The 21,653-nt window shown below is 56.6% G+C and overlaps 1 protein-coding gene across 3 annotated transcripts in view; it reads left to right on the top strand.

Annotated features, from left to right (window-relative positions):
* The window catches only part of UNC5B (unc-5 netrin receptor B), an 87,226-nt gene that overhangs the window by 59,957 nt on the left and 5,616 nt on the right, over window positions 1-21,653 (top strand). Inside the window, exons 2-15 of one of the 3 annotated variants that reach the window (XM_060112446.1) lie at window positions 4,535-4,768; window positions 9,222-9,365; window positions 9,828-9,931; window positions 11,271-11,451; window positions 12,197-12,364; window positions 13,132-13,296; window positions 13,493-13,525; window positions 15,551-15,745; window positions 16,090-16,479; window positions 17,102-17,189; window positions 18,069-18,237; window positions 18,369-18,602; window positions 20,672-20,821; window positions 21,379-21,543. In XM_060112446.1, coding sequence (XP_059968429.1) covers window positions 4,535-4,768; window positions 9,222-9,365; window positions 9,828-9,931; window positions 11,271-11,451; window positions 12,197-12,364; window positions 13,132-13,296; window positions 13,493-13,525; window positions 15,551-15,745; window positions 16,090-16,479; window positions 17,102-17,189; window positions 18,069-18,237; window positions 18,369-18,602; window positions 20,672-20,821; window positions 21,379-21,543 — 2,420 coding nt within the window. The remainder of the gene's footprint in view (window positions 1-4,534; window positions 4,769-9,221; window positions 9,366-9,827; window positions 9,932-11,270; window positions 11,452-12,196; window positions 12,365-13,131; window positions 13,297-13,492; window positions 13,526-15,550; window positions 15,746-16,089; window positions 16,480-17,101; window positions 17,190-18,068; window positions 18,238-18,368; window positions 18,603-20,671; window positions 20,822-21,378; window positions 21,544-21,653) is intronic. The other 2 variants (XM_060112456.1, XM_060112466.1) reach the window with 2 other exon arrangements.

The following is a 21,653-nucleotide window of genomic DNA, read 5'->3' as shown; positions in this document are numbered from 1 at the left end:
TGGAGGCCCCGAGGCCTGAGAGGAAGGCCACACAGCAGTGCCTGTCCCCAGCTGGGGTGAAAACCCAGGGCTCCTGACTTCAGTGGTTCTTTTCCTATGTTTGACCATCCTTGGTTACATCTGTGCAGAGATGTGTTCTCTTTCATACCTTCATTTTGGATTAGTTAGGCCATTCGTGTATGCAGCTGTAAAGGCAGGTTGCATTTTTGCACCTATAGGTTCAAATGAATTCTGCTATTGGAAAACCACACTTTATGTGGGCCATTTTCCCACCAGGGGGAAATTCATATCTGGCCTGGCAGTGGCAAAGACTCCTCCTCCTAGGGGACCTCTTCCTAGGTGTTTTATTCTCCTCTGTGAAGATGGGGCAGTGGGGAGAGCAGTAGTGAAGCCAGGGAGACAGGTGACCGAGGGATACAGCCCCAAGCCTGGCTTCCTCCCGCTGATCAGGTGACCTCAGGCAAGTCCCTTGATGCCCCATGTCTTCATCTGTAACATGGGAAGATAATGCTCACCTTGGGGGTTGTGAGGAGTAAATTAGATGAACTATTTGAAGCATCTGGCAAATAGTGGACATAAATGCCAATTCCCAGTTCACAAGTCAGATTCAGGTGTCTACCTATCTGGATGTGCTCCCCAGCTCTGCTACATACTAGCTTTATAGCCCTGTATCAGCTACTTAAAGTCTCTTGGTCTCAGTTTCCTCATCTGTAGTATGGGGTTAATAATAGTACCTAACTTATAGAGATGTGGTTCCCAAAGGGATGTGGTTCCCAAACTGTGTGCCCAGGCACCCTAGGATGCTACAGGGGGTGCTGTGGGATATTTTTAATCTCCATGGAAACACAGCAATACTGGACAGCTGCCAGATACCACAGCAACTACTAGCTCAAGATAGCTTACAATTTCAGCGTCACACACACTTCTTTCCTTTAGATGGCACCATGCCTTTGCAAAGCTGGGAATTTGGCATTTGGGAGTACTCTGAGACAAACTGTGAAGGTAGCAATGTCCACTATGATTCCAAGACATCCCCATTATAAGTCACTGTGGCTATATAGGAATGGAATACAAATATTACCTTTCTTTCAATTTACGTGAGTTATTTTTTCTAATGGATACTAAGTTGTTAGGATATACACATACACACCCACACACACATAAGCTGGTTGGATCTAACTACTTAATAAACAAAACCACTAGGAATTTCTTTTGGCCTTGGGGTAAAGTTACTGGGTAAAAATTACCAAGACATTAAAGACCAAAAAAGTTTGGGAACCTCTGTTCAAGGATTGCCGCAGGGCTCAGTGAGTTAATATAAAATAACCCTCTGAAGGCCTCTGGCAGAGGGAGCACCCAGGAACCCCCAACTTCATGATTCTTCCTCCTCCAAGCTGGAGAGGGAAGGCTCAGGTGGCCCCCCTCCAGGACACCTGAAGAACCTTCCTCAGCCACTAAGGCCCAAGCCAGGGCCAAGGAGGAGGGGACATGTCCACCGGTCAGGACAGGGGCCCAACTCAGTCACTACCCAGGCCCTGGCAGCACCTCCCACACACCTTTAATTTGTGTTCACTGAGCACCTACTGTGTGCTGGCCAGCACATAGTCCATGGTGGTCCCTGTGGGGAGGAATCTCAGGTCGGCTCTTGCTGTTGCTTCCTTGTTTCCTGCAGGACGTCTGGGGGATGGGGATGTGGGCAAGCGGGCAGTGGCTGCATAGAGAGCCACCCAGCACTGCCCTGAATGACAGGGAGGCAGTGATGAGGACTCCCAGCCGTCCTCCTGCCAAGACCAGGGCTGAGTCTTCGTGCCAGGGCTGAGAGGAGGGGTGGGGTGGCAGGGTGGGGCACGGGGCCGCCAAGACTCGGGCCTGCTGCCCTAATGGATGTCTAATGTTGACTTTCCTCAGTCGAGTCTCCGCCTGCTTTGTAAATGAGCCCCATTAGGGTTATAAAACAAAGTCATAAATGCAGCCCGCAGTGCCACAGAGAGCCAAGGCGGCCGTCACCTGGAGGCTGTGTGGTTAGAAGGTAGGGCAAGCCTGTAGCTGCATCCGTGGGTTCCCATATACCTGCGCTCATGGCCACCATCCCCAGAGGGGGGTCCAGTCCCCCCATTTCACAGATGAGGTGCCTGAGGCCAGTCATGACTTGTTCACACCCTGGGGTGTCTGAGTCTGAAGCCTGAGCCCTGCCCTACACTCCTCAGGCCTGAGACTGAAGCAGGGATGCTGGTGGTGGGAGGTGGGCCTGGAGTCCTCTTGGCTCCACCCTGCTCTCCCTAGAACTGCCTGCCTGGCGGGAGGGCCACAGTGAGCAGCTCTCAGGCCACCGGGAGACCCATGTCCAACTCCCTGGGCACCGTGTCATCTCGCCATCAACTGCCCACATTCCCAGACCCTAGGGGCTGCCAGTTTACCTGCAGAGAAGTTGTCTCCCTATCTGGCAGAGGAAAGCAGGTGTTTGGGAGCCCTGGCCTGGCCTCGGGAATCCTCGGTGCTGTTCTTAGTTTAGATGCCCACTAACCAGGTGACCTTGCATCAGTTTGATGGACTTCAATTTCCCCAGTTTTGAAACACGAAAAACAGTCCCGGCCTTGCTGGCCCTTTGATGAGAGAGCCCCCATAATTGCAGAGACCCGGCCAGTGTCAGGGTCTATTAGGAATCTCAGGTATGGGGACACCCACAGTGTTATGGAGCTGATCCAAAGATAGGCAGTGTGGAGCCCTGGGCAACACTGAAGTCTGGTTTCTTGGGTTCAAACCTTGGTTCTGCCTCTTGCCAGCTGTGTGACCTTGGGCTAGTTGCTTAACTGCTCTGAGCCTCAGCTTCCCCACCAGTAAACTGGGGACCAATATAATATACCTTACAAAGTTCTTGCAAGAATTAGGTAAGTTAACTATGTAAATGGAAACATAGCAGTTAATTCCAGGGAAGCATTAGTTGCTATTTTGATGCAGCAATTTGTACCTAGGCTCGTCCTAGGTACTCATGCATGTTTATCTCATATGATCCTCAAAAGATCCCAGAGAGAGGAAGAGTGCTCACTTCCCTGCCCTCTTCAGAGACAAAGTAACGAGGTCGGAGTTAAGGGCTCTCCATGGGTCACAGGGAACATGCTGGATTCATCCTCTTTCTTGCTGGCTTCCCCTTCGGTCCCCCAGGCCACGCACACATACCCCACCCACAGCCCAGAGCTTGGAGCCAGTGACAACCCATGCATTTTCTCAGAGCCTCCGTCTTAGCAGAAGCTGTGATCCACAAGGAGATGATACTGATAAAGCATGTTAGGCACGTTTTGTTCATTCTACTCTTGAAGAACCATATGTCCCTTTGGCCCCTCTGCCCAAAGGGGGGCTCCCGAGGGCAGAGCGCGTCTCACCCGTGGCCTCCTGGGGCCCCAGCTCCACTTGATGGACTGGAGCTCTGAGACCGTGACAGGACTGCGGCAGGCTGCCGAGGGGCTGAGCAGACACATGCACCCCTGCAGCTTAAATCGTTGTTTCCTCGGGAGCAGTTAGCAGAGGAGGACAAGCCCCCTGCCGCTTGTCCCCAGCCACCTGATTGTTTGGGGCTTGGCATTGGAAAGTCAATTTTCCTACATGGATTGTAAACCAGTAGCCTGGCCCAGCCTGGTTCCCTCCCTCCCCATACTGGTGGTGGCCAGGCCCCTCTCCCTTCCTGTTTGTCTCACCTCCCGAGGTGCCGTTCTTTCCAGGGAACCGGGCGGGGCCAGGGTTTCCATCTGGCCCCTTTGCAGGAGGAGATGGCCGCCTGCACAGCCTCACTGCCTTCCCAGCCTCCCGAGGCCTCCATAAGGCCGAGGGTGTGGATTTGACTGAAGTGGGAAAGGCTAAGGGGGTGGATCAGAGCCACAGACCAGAGGAAGGGAGGGTCTGGGGGGAGGCTACAGGGAAGGTGGTCTCCCCTGCATGCCGCTGCCTGCCGTGGGCTTCCTGGAGGAGGCAGCACTCTGGGAACAAGCACCAGGGAGCCCAGGCCTGGTGCTGCCACCCCACCTCAGCCCACCCTTGCCCCTGTGGGCCCTGACTTGTCTCCCTGCTTCCATCAGCCTGGCTGGCTGGGGCTGCACAGGGCAGCTGTGGCTTCGGGGCAGAGCCGGCCTGGTTTGAGCTCCAGCCTCAGGCCCATTTCCAGCTCTTCACATACTGTGGTATCGCCGTGGGAAACTGGAGGGAGGCCGGGGAGGGCCGATGAGGAGGGCTGGACTCTGACAGGTCACCTCACCTCCCTGGGCCACCCTGACTCCTCCATCTGTAAAAAAGGAGAATCACACAGCATCACAGGGCTGGGACTGGCTCCAAAACACAGCCTCTTAAAAGCAGGTCACAGTGGGGAAACCGAGGCCACAGGAGTGTCAGACCTCGCCCAGGCCACAGAGTGCGTCCCAGCAGGTCTCCTCCAGCTGCCTGCCCCTCCTCCTCCCCCGGCCTCCTCTCTCTGCCACGGCCCCCAGGGGTGGGAGGGGACCCGGGCCTCCCAGCCTGTGGCCTCACGGGGCCCTCCACCCTCCAGCCTCTGCAGGCACTGATTCTGGCAGCGAGGTGCTCCCAGACTCCTTCCCGTCGGCGCTGGCAGAGCCGCTGCCCCACTTCCTGCGGGAGCCGCAGGACGCCTACATCGTGAAGAACAAGCCGGTGGAGCTGCGCTGCCGTGCCTTCCCTGCCACGCAGATCTACTTCAAGTGCAATGGCGAGTGGGTCAGCCAGAACGACCACGTCACGCAGGAGAGCCTGGACGAGGCCACCGGTGAGCCCACCCCACTCGCCGGGCACCCCCAGGTCACCCCAGGCCCAGAGGGTCCTGGGCCTGGCTCCACCCTGGCTCCATGTGAGACCTCATACAGCCACGGCGCCCCCGGGCCTCAGTGTCCCCTCTGAGGTTCACCCTGGACCAGTATTTCCCCACGGCTTGGCGCTTGCCCTGTCTGACTGGGTGACCAGGTGAAACAGCACCAAATCCCTTGCTGAGAGCTAGCTCCCTTTTCCAGTTTCCTTCTGTCCTCTGCTTACATCAGAGCGCAGGTCCAGTCGGGGACTAGGGCTCTTCCCCGCTCCCCCAGCACCTGCTGTGCTCCCTGTTTAAGGAAGAGGAGCCGGCTCTGTCTTGCAGCCCTGCCCCCAACACCCAGCCAGAATTCTAGACCATTGCTAGTTCCACAGGTCCTCTGTGTTGGTGAGAAGTGATACTGTTTTTGTTCACAATAGTGATGCAACGCTTCCTTCATAGAAATCAGTTGGCTTCGGTTTTTTAAAAAAAGGCCTGTAATATTAAGTAAATAATCATAGAGGTGGTGCTAGGATGTAGCCCAAGTCCTGCAGGAGCTCCTCTCTCCTAGTGGCAGAAGCGTGGGAAACTAGGAGGAAGCGTGGGATGTGTGCAGGTCCCTGGGCACCCCCGACCCCAGGCAGGAGGCAGAGCCTGCGGCTCCTCACATCTCTCAGAGCCCAGCCCCTGTTTACAGTACAGGACCTTCGGGGGTGGAAATCCTTTCCCCGACTCAGGCCAGGGAGGGGGGCCACCCACTGCAGGTCACCTGCAGACGGCCAGCTTTGGGCAGCCCCAACCAACCCCAGGCTCGGGGTGACTCCTTTGCCCCAGAGCCTGCCTTGGCTTTGATTTCGTTTTTACCATCTCTTCCCTGACCTTTTCTTTCTCTTCCTTTTTCAGCCCTCTCTTCTTTCCTTCTGTCTCTCCTGCTTCTCCCTTCTCATCCCCGTCTCCTTTTGTGTCTCCTTTTGTGTCTGTCTTTTTTCCCTTATGTCTCTCTCTTTGTCTGCCTCAGTCTCATTCTTGTATCTCTCCCCTGACATACTCTCTTTCACTCTCTCTCCTTTCTTCCTCCTTCAACTTCTATTTTTCTGTGAAAAGCTGACAGATTTCAGAACCACTCAGGCTTAAAATCATACCCCAGAATGTACTTAATGTCATTCAACACTGTACCCTAAAAATTGGTTAAAATGGTAAGTTGTAGGTTAGGTATATTTTACCAAAAATTTTAAAGAATTCCAAGAATTTTAAAAGTTAGAGCTGGAGTCTCATTCTCACTCAAAATCTAAAAATAAAAAAACGATTTTAAAAAAATTATTTATTTATTTATTTTTGGCTGCATCGGGTCTTGGATGCAGTGTGCGGGCTCTTTGTTGCCGTGCGCGGGCTTCTCTCTGGTTGTGGTGCATGGGCTTAGTTGCCCCGTGGCATGTGGGATCTCAGTTCCCTGACCAGGGATCAAACCTGCGTCCCCTGCATTGCAAGACAGATTCTTAACCACTGGACCACCAGGGAAGTCCCAAGAAAAGGATTTTTTATCTGATTTTTTTTTCTTTTTTTTGGCCGCGCCGCACGGCTTGTGGGACCTTAGTTCCCCAGCCAGGGATTGAACCTGCGCCCTCGGCAGTGAAAGCATGGAGTCCTAACCACTGGACCACCAGGGAATGCTCCAAAAAAGAAACTTTTAAAAGGAAAAAAAACCCATATCCCAGCTGCCCACATGCTCTGGCTGTGTGACCCTAAGGAAGTCACTCAACCTCTCTGAGCCCCAGTTTCTCTCTTTGTAAACTGGGATATTAACAGGTCTTGGTGAGGATGGAACAAGGTGGTACCTGTATAGCGTTGAGCACAGTGCCAGGACCCAGCAGGTGCTCAATAAAAACCTGTTTCCTCCATCTTCTTTCTGGGTTTTTGTTGGCTTCTTTCCTCTTGAAACCTATTCTTACTTCTCTGTCCCCCTGAGCCCCTCTGGCCCTGCAGAGCAAGGGGACAGTGTATCCTGCTAGGGCCCCTCACAGGCCCTTTGATTATTAGTAACAGGGTGGCTCTTACTCCCCTGCTACCAGGCACACAAGTCCTGCCAGCCCTAGAAATCAAGACACTGTTGTCCCCATAAGCTACAAAGAATGGACAGTGGTCCAGCAGGCCACACCCTTGGCAGCAGTGTGGCTGGTTCCTCCTTCTCCCCACCCCTAGCCCTCCCTGGCACTCTCTGAAGCCTTGAAAACAGGATGGGGGCCAAAAGAGGTGAGACGAGCCTACCCACTAGCTCATGCCAGGTCAAGGCAGGCAGCCCAACTCTGGGTGTCCTGGTCCAGACACTGCCTGCCACTTGGCCATCATGCTGAGGGGGACGCCTAGTTTGGGGCCCAAGTCTGGGAGACCAAAGGCCCCTGTCCTCCTCTTTGCCTGCTGGTGACCATTGCCCTGGTGTCAAGCCCTGCTGGGTGGTAGTTTATCTGTCCAGCTGTTGGGTGTTCCTGAAACATTCTGGATGGATGACCCCCTTGAGAGGGGCCACTCCTCCAGACTCCCAGCCTGGTGAATAAAGGGCAGGGCCCCACTCTCCTGCCCCAGACCATGCAGCATCGCTTGTAGAGCAAGCAGTCCAGGCAGCCACTGCCAGCAGGCAGGGTCCCTGTCCCCCAAGAAGCCTCTTCCCTCCTGGTGCTCCACCCACAGCAGACACCAGCCCCCTCCAATCTAGATCCCTGGCCATCAGGAGGGGTTCCTCACTGTCTGGGCTCCCAGTGCAAGGGCGCCCCTCCCTCAGGATGCAGGACAGTTAAGGCAATGATTTCACTGGGAGAGGTCCAGAGAGGTGTCCTTCATTACTGGGCAGAGCTCTAACTGGGGCAGGACGCCAGATAGCTGATCTCAGCTCTGCTGCCAACTTGCTCTGGGACTTTGGGCCTGCCACCTACCCTCTCCAAGCCTCAGTTTCTCCAGATGAAAAAGGAAGGGGCTGGATGAGATCCAGATGAGCTGCCAGATTAGATTTGTGTCCAGCCTGGGCTGGGTGCTGTAATTGCCATGATTCATTTAGAATTTACCCTGAGTATTTTACTCTGATGAGGGAACCGAGGCTCCAAGAGGCTACGTAACTTAGCGAAGGTCACACAGTTGGGGAGTGAAGGTAGGGCCAGGATTCAAACCTGTCAAGAAGCAGTCCAGCCCTCCACCTAACCACCACGCCACAGGACTACAATGTGTACACTCAACAGTCCCGCCCTTGAGGGGCTTATCAGAACCCACAAGTAACCATGAGAGGATGAGCTTAGATACACGATGGCGAGGAGGAATAGCTTTAGGAATTCTGAGACCGAGGGGGTAGTCACGGAGGGCTTCCTGGTGGAGGAGGCCTTACAGTTCTCCCACAAGCTTTGGGGAGGAGCTTCGGATGGCTGCCCTCATCCAGGAGGGTTCATCCCTTTCCTGAACGTAGAGGGTTTTGTCAAGGGAGGATTGGCAAAGAGTGAGTGATTCCTCCTCTGTGGGCTGGTGGATCCAATCATTCAGGGAGGCCCTTGGGCCCTAGCAGGGAGTCATTGAGAGGTTAGGGGTTCCCAGGAAGAGGGGCCTTCCCTCAACTCCAGCCCCACAGGCTCCTGAGCCATGACCAGAGAGAGGCCACATGCTTGCCTCATATTTGTTGAGCCCATTGTCTGTGCCAGGCCCTGGGCCACGGCAGTGAACAGGGCAAAGCCCCACCTCATTCTCCTGCAGGAGATACAGTTAACGCATGAACACGTCAATAAATAATACAGTTCCAGGCAATGGTCAGTGCCATGAGGGAATCAGGCCTGGTGGGAAATGATAACTGCACAGACCAATGTCCAGTGCAGTGGTGGGAGTGCTGAGCGGTACTTTGACAGCTGGTGGGGGTGGGCCAGCATCAGGGGGCTTCCCTCCGAAGTGAGGCCCAGCCCAAAGCTGACGGTGACTGGGAGTTCACTGGACACAGAAAGGACAGAAGAGAGTTCCAGGCAGGGGACTGGTTGTGCAAGGGCCCTGTGGCTAGAGAGGCCAGGAAAACATGAGGGCCTGGAAGACACCCGGTGAGGCTGCAGTGGGTAGATCGTGCAGGGCCTGGAGGCCACGTGGAAGGTCTGGGTCTTTACACTGGGATGACTGGAGACATAGCAGGGGAATGACATGTCATTTGTGCCTTTTGAAGAGCTATCTGCAGGGTGGAAAGTCAATTGGATGGGGGCAGTGAGCTTGGGTTAGCCACTGAGTTTCCAAGTGAGCTTCAGTGGTGGCTTGGGCCAGGCTCAAGGCAGATGAGATGAGAAAAATGGAAATGTGAGGCACGTGGGAGAGGGGCCCACAGGACTCAGCGGGTTGGAAAGGAGAGAGATATTATGGTCCCATGTCTGGTGTCTTCTGTCCTCAGACCTGCCCCCTGATGGCGTCTCTCTCCTCCTCCCAGGCCTGCAGGTGCGAGAGGTGCAGATCGAGGTGTCGCGGCAGCAGGTGGAGGAGCTGTTTGGGCTGGAGGATTACTGGTGCCAGTGCGTGGCCTGGAGCTCTGCGGGCACCACCAAGAGTCGCCGGGCCTATGTCCGCATTGCATGTACGCCACCCTGACACCCTCACCCCATTCTCCTGGGCCCTTTCCCCTTCCCTGTGGATTCTAGAGAGAGAATTTCACACACAGACATCAGGGCACAGGGATGCCAGCTCAGAAGGCTCCATGACCCAGAACCTGTGCCACCTTTGGCCCCAGGATTTCTAATGGCCCTTTTTTACCTACTTTTATATAAGGAAACTGCCAGCTTCCTCACCATCCCTGGCCACCATGTGCATAGGATCCCAGAGTCAGGGAGGGAAGCTTGTTCCCCCATGTCCACCTGGTGAGGCCCCCATCTTGGAGAAGTTCTCCAGGTAAAGGCCGGGTGTCCCTGTGAACATTCCCTTGGTGTGCACTGCCACCTAGTGGCTAGAATGGGGCCCTTCAGGATCCAGCTCTGCCTGACTGGCCTCCTCCCTGCGCCGCCTGACTGTGCCTTGGAACACTTTTCCTTCCTTCTCCCAGACCTGCGCAAGAACTTTGATCAGGAGCCTCTGGGCAAGGAAGTGCCCCTGGACCACGAAGTTCTCCTGCAATGCCGCCCACCAGAGGGGGTGCCTGTGGCTGAGGTGAGTGGGGATATGGGGGACTTTGGGCATGGCAGAGGCCAGCCAGGCATGGTATTTACCACCAGCCGCAATGCCTCAGCCTTCCAGAGCCCTCGCATTTCACAGATGGGGGTATCAAGGCTAGAGACAGAGAAGGGAACTGCAACCTCTGTAGAACTCGGCGCATGCCAGCCCCCAGCTGGGCCCTCCATAGGCATAACCCCACAGGATGGGGCAGGGCTGGGGCAGGAACCCCCAGGGCTCCTTGGGTTGACCTCAGGCTCAATCTCCTGCAAGAGAAGTGGCCATATACACCATTTCCCCCCACCCCACCCAGAACCCAAGGCCCCAGCTTTATGTGTATCATAATATGTGAGTCTGAGCACAAACTCAGCCCACAAGCTGATCACCCCTTCCTGCACCACATGGCCTGTGCATCCCTAGGTGATGCCCACCTGTCCTCTTACTGCCCTGCTTGTGTTCCAGACCTGCTTCCTCTCTCCCGCTCCCTGCACTGGTGGTCCTCTAGCCAGAGAAAGGCATGGGGAAACATCTCAGCTTTGTTGCCGGGGACCTCAGTAGAACAGGATTGGGGAAGGTGGAACCCTGGGATTCCAGCTCAGAACCTTTGCTCTAATCACTAGCTTCCCCCCAGCCCAGCCCCCCATCTGGAAATGAGTTCAGACAGACGCCTTCTGTAATAGCTACCCCTTGTGGCTCGCACATGTACCTGGCACTCGGCACGCTGGTCCTCATAGCAGCCCTTCAAGGTGGATATTGTCATGCCATCTTATGGCTGGGAACACAGCACTGGGACAGGTGAAGCGGTCACCCAGGGTGACCCAGCTAGTGAGTGGCAGAGCTGGCATTTGCACACCCAGGTCTGCCAGACCAGGGACCATGTTTTTAATCACCTGCCAGGCCTCTCACCCTGTCTAAGGGAGTCGGTTTGCACCGTGTGCAGAGTTAATGATGAAGACATGTTCTTACTTAGTATCAATACTTACCATGAGCCAGGCCTGGCCTCCACACTTGCCATATACTGATTCATTTTATCCCCACGGTAGTCCTATGGGTATGAAATACCCTCTTACAGTTGATGAAATTGAGGCCAAGTGGAAGTCCCTTCCCAAGACCCCTCAGCTGGTGGGTGGTCATCTTAGCCACTGTGTTCTGTAGTGTCCAGCACAGTGCCTGGCCCGTGGAGGCCCCGCCCCCTGTGTCACCACCATGGGTGGACATGGCTAGAACTGCAGTCCTGTTTATGGTCAGGCCTCCCTTCCCCCAAAGAGAGGGCCCATTCCCGGAGGTGCAGGGGGTCGGGCCCTGGGCCCTCACAGCTGCAACCGTGCCCCTGCAGGTGGAATGGCTCAAGAACGAGGACGTCATCGACCCCACCCAGGACACCAACTTCCTGCTCACCATCGACCACAACCTCATCATCCGCCAGGCTCGCCTGTCGGATACGGCCAACTATACCTGCGTGGCCAAGAACATCGTGGCCAAGCGCCGCAGCACCACCGCCACCATCATTGTCTACGGTGCGGCCCAGAGTGGGCTGGCGGGGGGGACACAGTCGAGGGAGGGGGAGAGCCTGGGGCTATACGGCTGACCCTTTCCTACCCAGCAGCCAGCAGGACCTTGGTGAACAGGTGGGGAGGAAGAGGAGGCCCAGAGAGGGGAGATGCCTTCACAAGGTCACACAGCAAAGCTAGTGGTAAAGTCAGGGACTCCTGGGTCGCCAGCCAGGAGCACTTGCCCCTTCTCAGGCCCTTTGCTTATCCCTGAAGGGGAAAACCCAGTTCTCTGAGAGTCAGGGCTAAGGCAGGGCCCAGTCGGTATCCCCATCCCCAAGCCTGTTGTTCTAGCAGTTAGGGACCACTGCTCAGGCCCGTCAGCTGTTCCTTGCTGTCCCCTTGGGTGGGAGGGCCAGAGCCATGGCTGAAATGAGTGTTGTAGAAAGAGCCCTGTACTGGGTTCCAGTTCCAAGCTCCCCATTACTCACAGGGAGACCTTGTGTAAGTGTCAGCCCTCTCTGGACCTTTGTTTGCCATTGTACAATGGGGCGTGGAATAGACAATGACCTCCTGGGTTGCCTCTGGTGCTGACAGATGCAGCCCAGGTCTGCCCTCTGGTATCTGAGTCCCCAGCCCTGGAGGCAGGAGGGGTCCAACTAGGAAGGGCCAGGCCTCAGCAGAGGCGCCTCATCATGGCTGGAGGATGGGGCTTGGGGGGCCCATGGGGCGAAGAGCCAGGCCAACCTGCTGACAACTGCTACCCCTGCAGTGAACGGCGGCTGGTCCAGCTGGGCTGAGTGGTCACCCTGCTCCAACCGCTGTGGCCGCGGCTGGCAGAAGCGCACACGGACCTGCACCAACCCCGCCCCGCTCAATGGAGGCGCCTTCTGTGAGGGCCAGGCCTTCCAGAAGACTGCCTGCACCACCGTGTGCCCAGGTGAGGCCGCCGGCCAGGTGGCAGTCCACCCATGCCCAGCCCCATGCCAGCCCCAGCCCTGCCTTCTGTGCTCTGGTGTCTGCCAGTCAGGAGAGCCCATCTCTCCCTGTCGGGGTAGGGTGGGGGCAGAAGGTGCTTGTCCCGGGCCCCCGAGCTGGCTCACCAGGCTGGACTGGATGCTATGCCCGCTGACCTCCTGTTCTGCCCTGGGCTGCGGGAGAGACAGAGGCAGAGGCTCTGAGCTGCGGTCTGAGGGGTGGGTGGTCTGCTCTCCAGGCCGAGGGTTCTCAGCGTCAGCCCCCAGGCCGGGGCCCCAGAGGCTCCTGGGGTCAGAGAGCCTGTGCTCCTGCCCTTGACTGCTAGACACACCTGGCCGCTGACCCTGTCTTGCTGCAGTCCTCTCTTCCTTCTGTGTTACTCTGTGGCCCCATCGATTCGTCTGTTCTCTCTCTTTGGTGACATGTTTGTGTGACTGATGTGGTGTTTTTCACCCTGTGCCTCTGTGTGTACACTTGTGCCCGGGGCTGTATCTGCGTCAGTGACCTTATGTGTCTGTTTGGGCTGTCTTCGCCCACCTGGTGCTCCTGTCTCTGCACTGGCATGAGGTGTGGATTTCTCTGGATGGCATGCGTGTCTTGGGTTCCTCTTTCCCTGCTGCACTGTGTGTGTGTGTGTGTGTGCGTGCACTGCTAAGTTGTGCACACGTAACTGTGTGTGCATTCTATGCATGCACGTGTCCCCATGCACCACATGCTGTGTCCCCACAGTCGATGGCGCGTGGACAGAGTGGAGCAAGTGGTCGGCCTGTAGCACCGAGTGTGCGCACTGGCGCAGCCGCGAGTGCATGGCGCCTCCTCCCCAGAACGGAGGCCGGGACTGCAGCGGGACCCTGCTTGACTCCAAGAATTGCACCGACGGGCTGTGCGTGCAGAGTGAGTCCTTGGAAGGCAGGGCCCAGGGTGGGGGCTCTGGAGCCAGATAAGGGCCCCCTGCCCCGCCCCCAGCCTGCAGTGGAGCAGCCCCTCGGGGCCCCTGCCCGCCTGCCACTCTGTCATCTCCCCGTCACCGCCTCTACCACCCTTTCCCTGCCCTCTGTGTCATTGTCTTTCCCTTTATTTCCCTCAACAGACAAGAAAACTCTAAGTGACCCCAAAAGCCACCGTAAGTCCCATTTCATGGCTGTTCTCTTTCCTCTGGGGGGATCCCTGGTTTTCCTCGGCTGGCTTTTCCAGGGGTGGGGTGCAGGGCAGGGCGAGGGGCAGGGAGAGCTAGAGGTGCCCACTACCAGCCCTCCACGGGGTTCCCAGCACCTGATGCTGCATGTGGCATGGTCTTCGTCACAGTCAGACAGGCAGACCCTCGGCTGACAGAAAGGCCCTAGGATGCCATCCTGACCCCTCCCGTCATAGGAGGAGAAACTGATTCTCAGAGAGAAGGGACATACCCAAGGATCCAGCCAGGATTCGAACCTAAGTATTTGGCCAGAGCTGGTGCTCCGAGCCCCACCCCTTGGTTGTCCTCTGTGGGAGGGGGCCAGCAAGCAGGCCCACACCTGCCCCTCCCGGTGCCCCCAGCAGCCGACTGAAGCCTCCTAGGTCCTTGGGATGCCTGCTGCTCTGCGTCAGACCCTGGGGGCTCATCATCCATCCCCCAGGGGCTATGCTCCGCTGTAGTAAAGCTGCTTGGGCAGATTGGCGTGTGGTAATTAAACCACCATTTCCAAATAATTCTGGAATTATCAAATCAGTAGTGAGGCCTTCAGTGCAACTCACAGTGGGGCCAGACTGGTGCCTGATTAGATATTGTAAATCACCAGGCACGTGACCCCCATGATTAATGACTATGTCATGAGGCGAAGCCCCCAGAGACGTGGGAGCCCAGCCCTGGGGACCTTCTCCGGCAGCTCTCCTGGGGAGCCCAAGAATGAGGAGAGATGGGGGTCCAGAAGGTGGTAGAAGCAGGCAAAAACAAGGGCTGAAAGCCCTGCCCTACCTTGCTGAAGCTCAGGCCTCCACCAGGAAGGAAAGCGGGACTGCCTCTCCGAGGGTCCCTGGGGAGGGGAGGGCGTGGACAGGGGCTTCCCAGAGCTCCCAAAGGAAACAAGGGGGAAGGGCTTGGCTAGGCTGTGCTGTCCAGTATAGTAGCCACTAGCCACGTGTGACTTGAAAATTGTATATATCTTAGCTGAAAATAAATATATTTAAAAACTCATTTCCTCAGTCAAGCCAGCCGCATTTTAGTTGTTAAATAACCAGCCGCGGCTAGTGGCTGTCATGGGGGACGGTGCAGACACGGGATGTGCCATCATCATAGAAAGTTCCGTTGGGCAGCCCTGCTTTGGACCCTGCCTCTTGACCCCGACACTTCCTTGCCTAGCTATGTGGAGTTACTTCTAGCTGAGCAGCAGCCTGCCCTGCCCCTCACCCAGAGCTGGGCCTCCTCCAGCCCAGCAGCCTGTCTGGGGGTGGGGAGTGTCGACATGGGTTGCCTCCCTGAGCCCCTTCCTTCCCTTCCACCTGCTCCCCTCCTCTCCATCCCATTGCCACGCATCTCATTCCCCTCGTCCTGTTCCCCCTCCATCCCTCCCCCCCCGCCCGCCCCTCCCGCCTCCTGCCCTCAGCACACAATGGAAGGTGAGCTCAGAGCGGCTACTTGCAGAGATTTCTGGGAACCAGGGCCTTGGGTCCTATAGAGATTGCTGCAGGCTGCTAGTAAGGCGCTAGGTCTTAACCCCAGCTCTGAGAGGACACTTAGTGGTCCCGTGACTCTGAGCCACAGGCGCCTTGTCACCTCCTGGGCAGAGAGCAATGAGTTAACTCTTGGGAGTGTTAACTCCAGGAGTCCCTTTGCCTCTCCTTACCACACGGGGAGGGAAGCAGGGCACGGGGGCAGGGACATTTAGACCATTTTACTTATAGGGACTGATGCTCTCCTTGCCACACGGGGAGGGAAGCAGGGCACGGGGGCAGGGACATTTAGACCATTTTACTTACAGGGACTGATGCTCAGAGAGGTTCAAGGCTTGCCTGAGGTCACCAGCCTGTCTGGCAGGGCTCAGATTAGAACCTAGCACAGCACCAGTCTGTCCCAGGCCCTGCCTCTCCCCGGGGACCAAGGGAATCTCTGGCTCCCTCAGGGCCAGGGTTTCTGCCCCCTGGCCCTCACTCAGCCCTCCTGTCCCCACAGTTCTGGAGTCCTCGGGGGACGTGGCGCTGTACGCAGGCCTTGTGGTGTCCATCTCCGTGGCGGTGGCCGTCCTCGTGGTGGTAGGGGTGGTCGTGTACCGCCGCAACTGCCGCGACTTCGACACCGACATCACCGACTCGTCCGCCGCCCTCACTGGCGGCTTCCACCCAGTCAACTTTAAGACTGCAAGGCCCAGTAAGGACCTGGGAACGCCTAGGGTGGCGGGTGCAGGCAGGGTTCCCAGGGGGTGTGGCAGCCAGCCAGGCCAGCCAGACCAGAGCAGAGGCTCCTGACTCCCTCAAGAGGTTTGCCTGGAGTTTTCTCTAAAGATCACTGGATGAGTTTGGTTAGAGAGATGCAGGAAAGAAGAAGTAACCCAGGTGGTGAGTCCCTAAGCTTCCTGCCGCAGGTGGCAATGGAACCTTTCAGAACTGGACGTTTGGGTAGGATTTTATAAAAGAAGGCCCCCCGGCAGGTGCAGACGGTGGGACAGGGCCAGCGAGGCACGGCTGGTCTGACTGCAGCCCCCGGCCCTGCAGACAACCCGCAGCTCCTGCACCCATCTGTGCCTCCGGACCTCACTGCCGGTGCGGGCATCTACCGCGGACCCATGTACGCCCTGCAGGACTCGGCCGACAAGATCCCAATGACCAACTCACCCCTGCTGGACCCCCTGCCCAACCTCAAGATCAAGGTCTACAACTCTAGCACCACCAGCTCTGGGCCAGGCCTGGCAGACGGGGCTGAGCTGCTGGGAGTCCTGCCACCCGGCACGTACCCTGGTGATTTTGCCCGGAATGCCCACTTCCTGCACCTGCGCAGTGCCAGCCTCGGCTCCCAGCAGCTCCTGGGCATGCCCCGTGACCCGGGGAGCAGTGTCAGCGGCACCTTTGGCTGCCTGGGCGGGAGGCTCAGCATCCCTGACACAGGTGGGTCCCTGCTCTGCTCGCCCATCAGTCTGGCCTCAGCATGTCCCCTCTAGACAGTCCCAACACTCATCCAGCAGAAGATAGGGCTTCCCTGGTCCCATTTCACAGATGGGGAAAGTGAGGCCCAAGGGGAAGAAGTGATTATAAAATAGAAGAGTCCAGGCCTGCCTCTGCCTCACAAGGGCAGGGGAACTCTCTAAACCTCAGTTTCCCCATCTGGTGAGTGGGAAAGAATACCCCGATGTAGTCAACAAACCTACAGAGTGCTGTTGAAAAGGCAGGGCTTCCCAGCTCAGGTTGCAGAGCCGCAGTTGACAGTTTCCCAGCGTCATACACTGAGCTAGGCTGGGGCTGGCACTGCACCTTCAGACTCCAGGTCTTTGCCCCATCTCTGCACCCCATCGCAATGCCAGTGGCCCCTGTTCTACTTGACAGCCCCTCTGCAGTCAGTGACCTGGCCTTTCCTTGCACCCAGTCCCCTCTCCCCATTCCTTGCTGGTGACCACCAGGAGCTCAGATGTCTTTCTCTCCCTGCTCCAAGATGGGGGCCAACCCCCCATCCCCTGTTCTAAGCTCCTGGGCTCCCTCCAGCCCCTCCCTACTGACCTCCCTCTCCCCCTAGGGGTCAGCCTGCTGGTGCCCAATGGAGCCATTCCCCAGGGCAAGTTCTACGAGATGTACCTCCTCATCAACAAGGCAGAAAACACCCTGTGAGTATAGGGACCCCAGCCCCAGCCCAGTTGCCCCCTCCTCAGCCTCTCTCTCCCTGCTGCTTGCCCACCTTGGGCTCAAATGTCACCATCTCCCCTTCTAAGTCCAATCCTAAGGCCAGAGGTAGTTCTCCAAGGAAGACATTGCTAGATCTTATTATGTTCACATTTAAACCATGCAAAACCAGCACAACAAATCATAAAACTGAAAGCCAGTTGACCAGCTGGCTACAATATGACAAAGGGCTACTATCCTCACTATGTAAAGAGGTTTGGGAGACCAATAAGAAAAACTGAACATCTCAGTACAAAAATGGACAAAGGATATGAACAAGTGATTCACACACACTGTCTCTTATACACACACACACACACACACACACACATACACACACACACACACAGCGGCCAATAGGTTATGAGAAAATGTTTGACCTAATTTGTAGTCAAAGAAACAGTCATTCAGACAGCCATAGATACTGGAAGTTTTTTTGCTTCATCAGCTTGCAAAGATATTTTCAGATGTCATAATACCTTCATACTGGTGAGAGAATGGGAACACAGCCCTCCCACGGTGTGTCCGTGGGAGCGTGGATGGGTGCCAGCTTTCCAGAGGGCACTTTAGCAGCACCTATCCACAATACCCCTGGAGTGCAGAACCTTTGAAAATGGGAGCAAAGATTTGGCTATGAGAATATTGCGGAGTAATAGCAAAAATTTAGAAACGATCTCAAGGCCAGTGCCATTTTTCCTTAACCCGTGGCCTCTGGGAGCCCCCAGGGTGCAGTCCTGCCTTCTCCCATCCCAGGAGCTGGGGCAGAGCGGGGAGGCCAGCACTGCTCCCTCACTGCCTCCCTCCTGCCCTCCACCCCACCCCAGCCCGCTTTCAGAAGGGACCCAGACAGTACTGAGCCCGTCGGTGACCTGCGGGCCCACGGGCCTCCTGCTGTGCCGCCCCGTCATCCTCACGGTGCCACACTGCGCTGAAGTCAGTGCTGGTGACTGGATCTTCCAGCTCAAGACCCAGGCCCACCAGGGCCACTGGGAGGTGAGGAGCCAAGGCCGGGGGGGGCCGGGTCCCCTAACCCAACCTGCCCCTTTCCTCCTGGCCTAACCTGGTTGGACCCTCTCCAGGGCCTTGGCAGGTGCAGCCACCTCACCCCCACTGTCACCCTGCAGGAGGTGGTCACCCTGGATGAGGAGACCCTTAATACCCCCTGCTACTGCCAGCTGGAGGCCAGGTCCTGCCACATCCTGTTGGACCAGCTGGGCACCTACGTCTTCACGGGTGAGTCCTACTCCCGCTTGGCAGTCAAGCGGCTCCAGCTGGCCATCTTCGCCCCCGCCCTCTGCACCTCTCTGGAGTACAGCCTCAGGGTCTACTGCCTGGAGGACACGCCCGTAGCACTAAAGGTAAGGCTAGGCCATGGGTACCCACACGGGCCTGCACACCGCGGGTACCTCACCCACAGCTGGCCAGCTGCATGGTACCTTCCAGTATCCCCCTCCCCAGGATCATGGTACCTGCCAGGTACCCTCTGCCACCACCAGCCTCATTCAGTCATTCATTTGTTCCTCAAACATTGAAATCGCATCAGATCCTCGAGACACAGAGATGAGTTGGGCACAGTTCTGCCCTCACCAAGCTGCGGGCTAGAGGTGGGAGACAGACCAGGGGATCACTGATGTAGGGCTAAGGGAACATCAGCCTGGGAGGGGCTGGCAGGTCCTGGTTGTTGGGGAGGGCGTCTGAGAAGGCTTCACATCAGGGCTGACCTTAGACGTAAGCTCCAAGGGACAGGTGGGTGTTCCGGGCAGAGAAGGAAGAAACGCATTCCAGGAGTCAGAGCGGCTTATGCAGAGTCAGGTGTGTTGTTCTGTGTGCCAAAGCGTGCAGGGGTGTGAGAGGTGGGGCTGCAGGGACAGGCAGGGCTCAGCCTCCCAACAGCCTTAGGGTCATGGCAAGGAATTTGGAACCTATCCAGTGGGTGGGGGCAGAGACCCGGTGGACACCTGTTCATGGGTGCTCTTTTGAAAGCTACGCAGTGGGGATGGGTAGACAAGAGGCAGGGAGACCAATTGGGAGGCTGCAGCTGGACCCTGGACAACAGACAGTGACAACAGCTGGAGAGGGGCCTGCAGTCTGTTTAGTCAGTAGAATGGACAGAAACAGTGACTGATGGGAGGAACAGGGGGAGGGGGAGAGGGTGGGGGGGCGGCTGACAGCCAAGCTCCTAGTGTGTGCAAAAGAACGGACAGTGCCCTTAAGCGAGGGGGGCGCATGGCAGATGAGAAGGGGTTCGGGGCAGGAAGAGAGAGAAGGTGAAGGGACCGGATTTTAGCACCTAGAACCTGATAACAGCAGGTGTTAGTACCACCCTGTCCCCCCAGCCTCTAAGACCCTGTCCATTCTCTGCCCAGCCCTCCCACCAGTTCCCAGGATCTCAGTCTCATCCTGACAAATGGTGGAAGAGCACAGAGCCTTGGCCCTATTTAAACCCCTTTTCCTTCTCCATCCTTCCATCCCCTGCTGCTGTGAAGCCTTCTCCTTTCCTGTAGCTCCAGTCCTCCTCCCGCCCACGATCTGTGGGCCTTTCTGTCTCCTTTGCCTCTCAGTCTCATGTGACTTGTCTCAAACTCCAAGTTGCCGACTGATGCAACACAGGTTAAAAGGCCTTGTGGGAGAGTGAGTGTCTTCTGCTGGGACCAGACTGACCTGAACTTGCAGGAGGCCCATAATAGGTTAGAGGCCCTTGGGAAATGCTCTTGCAGCCTGGATCCCTTGGTATTAGGGCATTGGCTAACATCTAGTTATAGTCAGAGAATGGAATGGAGATCAAGAGGGAAGTTGCCACATATTGGCTTGATGGCGTTCTTTATTTATTCAGTCCCCATCCATCCGTCTGTCCATCCATTCATCCATTCCCCCATCTATCCATGCATCCATCCATCCACCCAACTTTCTGCCCATCTGTCTGTATATATTCATTTAGTCCATAATCTATCTGTCCATCCAGCCATCACTCATCCACGCATCTATCTTTTCTTCTGTCTGTTCTTCTGTTTCTGTACCCATCCATTTGTATATTCATCTGCACATCATTTTGTCTGTCTGTCTCTGTTGATCTGTCTATCCATCCATTTGTCAACCCATCTATTTATCCATCTACTTAACCATCCATCCATCAGTCCATCTATTCAGTCATCTGTAAATCCATTCATCCATCCACCTGTCCCACCATCTGTCCATTCATCCATCTGTTTTTCCCTCCATCCATTCATTCATGCATCTATCCACACAGTAAGTCTTCTATGAGCACTTACCAAATCCCAGCCCTGTGGCTCAGATGGTTCCCTGCCTTCAATGTTACAGCCTAGTTCCCTCTGCCCACGTGTGTCCCCAAGCCCCAAACTTGCAGAAGGAAAGGGCCCTTTGGCCAAATGTGATGGGCTCCCCCTTCTCATTGCTCCCTGGCCCACAGGAGGTGCTGGAGCTAGAGCGGACCCTGGGTGGCTACCTAGTGGAGGAGCCAAAACCCCTGCTGTTTAAGGACAGTTACCATAACCTGCGCCTCTCCCTCCACGACCTGCCCCACACCCACTGGAGGAGCAAGCTGCTGGCCAAGTACCAGGTGAGGGCTGGGCCGCAGGAGGGGGAGGGATGGAGCTGGGGAGGGGCGCACTTGGGGGGCTGCCCAGAGAAGACCAACGCCCCTCCCTGCCTCCTCCCTCGGTCCTGCAGCCTTGGTCCCCACTCCCACCCCTGTGTCTCTCTCTGTCTCCCTCCCCCTGCCACCCCTGTCACATACTCCCACACACAAATGTCTGTACCCGTCATCTTTAAAGAGACCTTACCATCTCTAAGAGCGTTCATGGCTGGCAGATTGTCCAAACTAATCTCTGATGGTCACATCCCTCTGCCCACGCCCATCTGTGACACCATTGAGTCCACAAGGCTTCCCAGACCCAGACACATGCACACACAGTCACATATTCAGACTCGTGCCTTCTCACCCATATACTCCCTTTCTCAACTGAAGTGCCCTTGCCCAGCTCTTCTTCCTCTGCCCACCTGGATGGAGAGGTCCCAGCCCTCCCTGAGGCTGGCCCCCTTACCTGCCTCTGCCTCCATTCCCCGAGGGCAGGGCAGGCTGGCCTCGTCTCCTTGACCCTGCCCCTCCTTCCCCAGGAGATCCCCTTCTATCACATTTGGAGTGGCAGCCAGAAGGCCCTGCACTGCACCTTCACCCTGGAGAGGCATAGCCTGGCCTCCACGGAGCTCACCTGCAAGATCTGCGTGCGGCAGGTGGAGGGGGAGGGCCAGATATTCCAGCTGCACACCACGCTGGCAGAGGTGAGGACCAGAGAGCGGACGCCCCACGGGGCTGGGCGCTGCAGCGTGCAGACCCCAGGCTCCCCCTCATCTGGAGGAAAGGCCACCTCCCACAGAGCTGTGCCCCTCAC

The sequence above is a fragment of the Mesoplodon densirostris genome, chromosome 1, assembly GCF_025265405.1.
Source record: "Mesoplodon densirostris isolate mMesDen1 chromosome 1, mMesDen1 primary haplotype, whole genome shotgun sequence".
Classification (NCBI taxonomy): Eukaryota; Metazoa; Chordata; class Mammalia; order Artiodactyla; family Ziphiidae; genus Mesoplodon; species Mesoplodon densirostris.
This window is presented reverse-complemented; position numbering and strand designations above follow the sequence as displayed.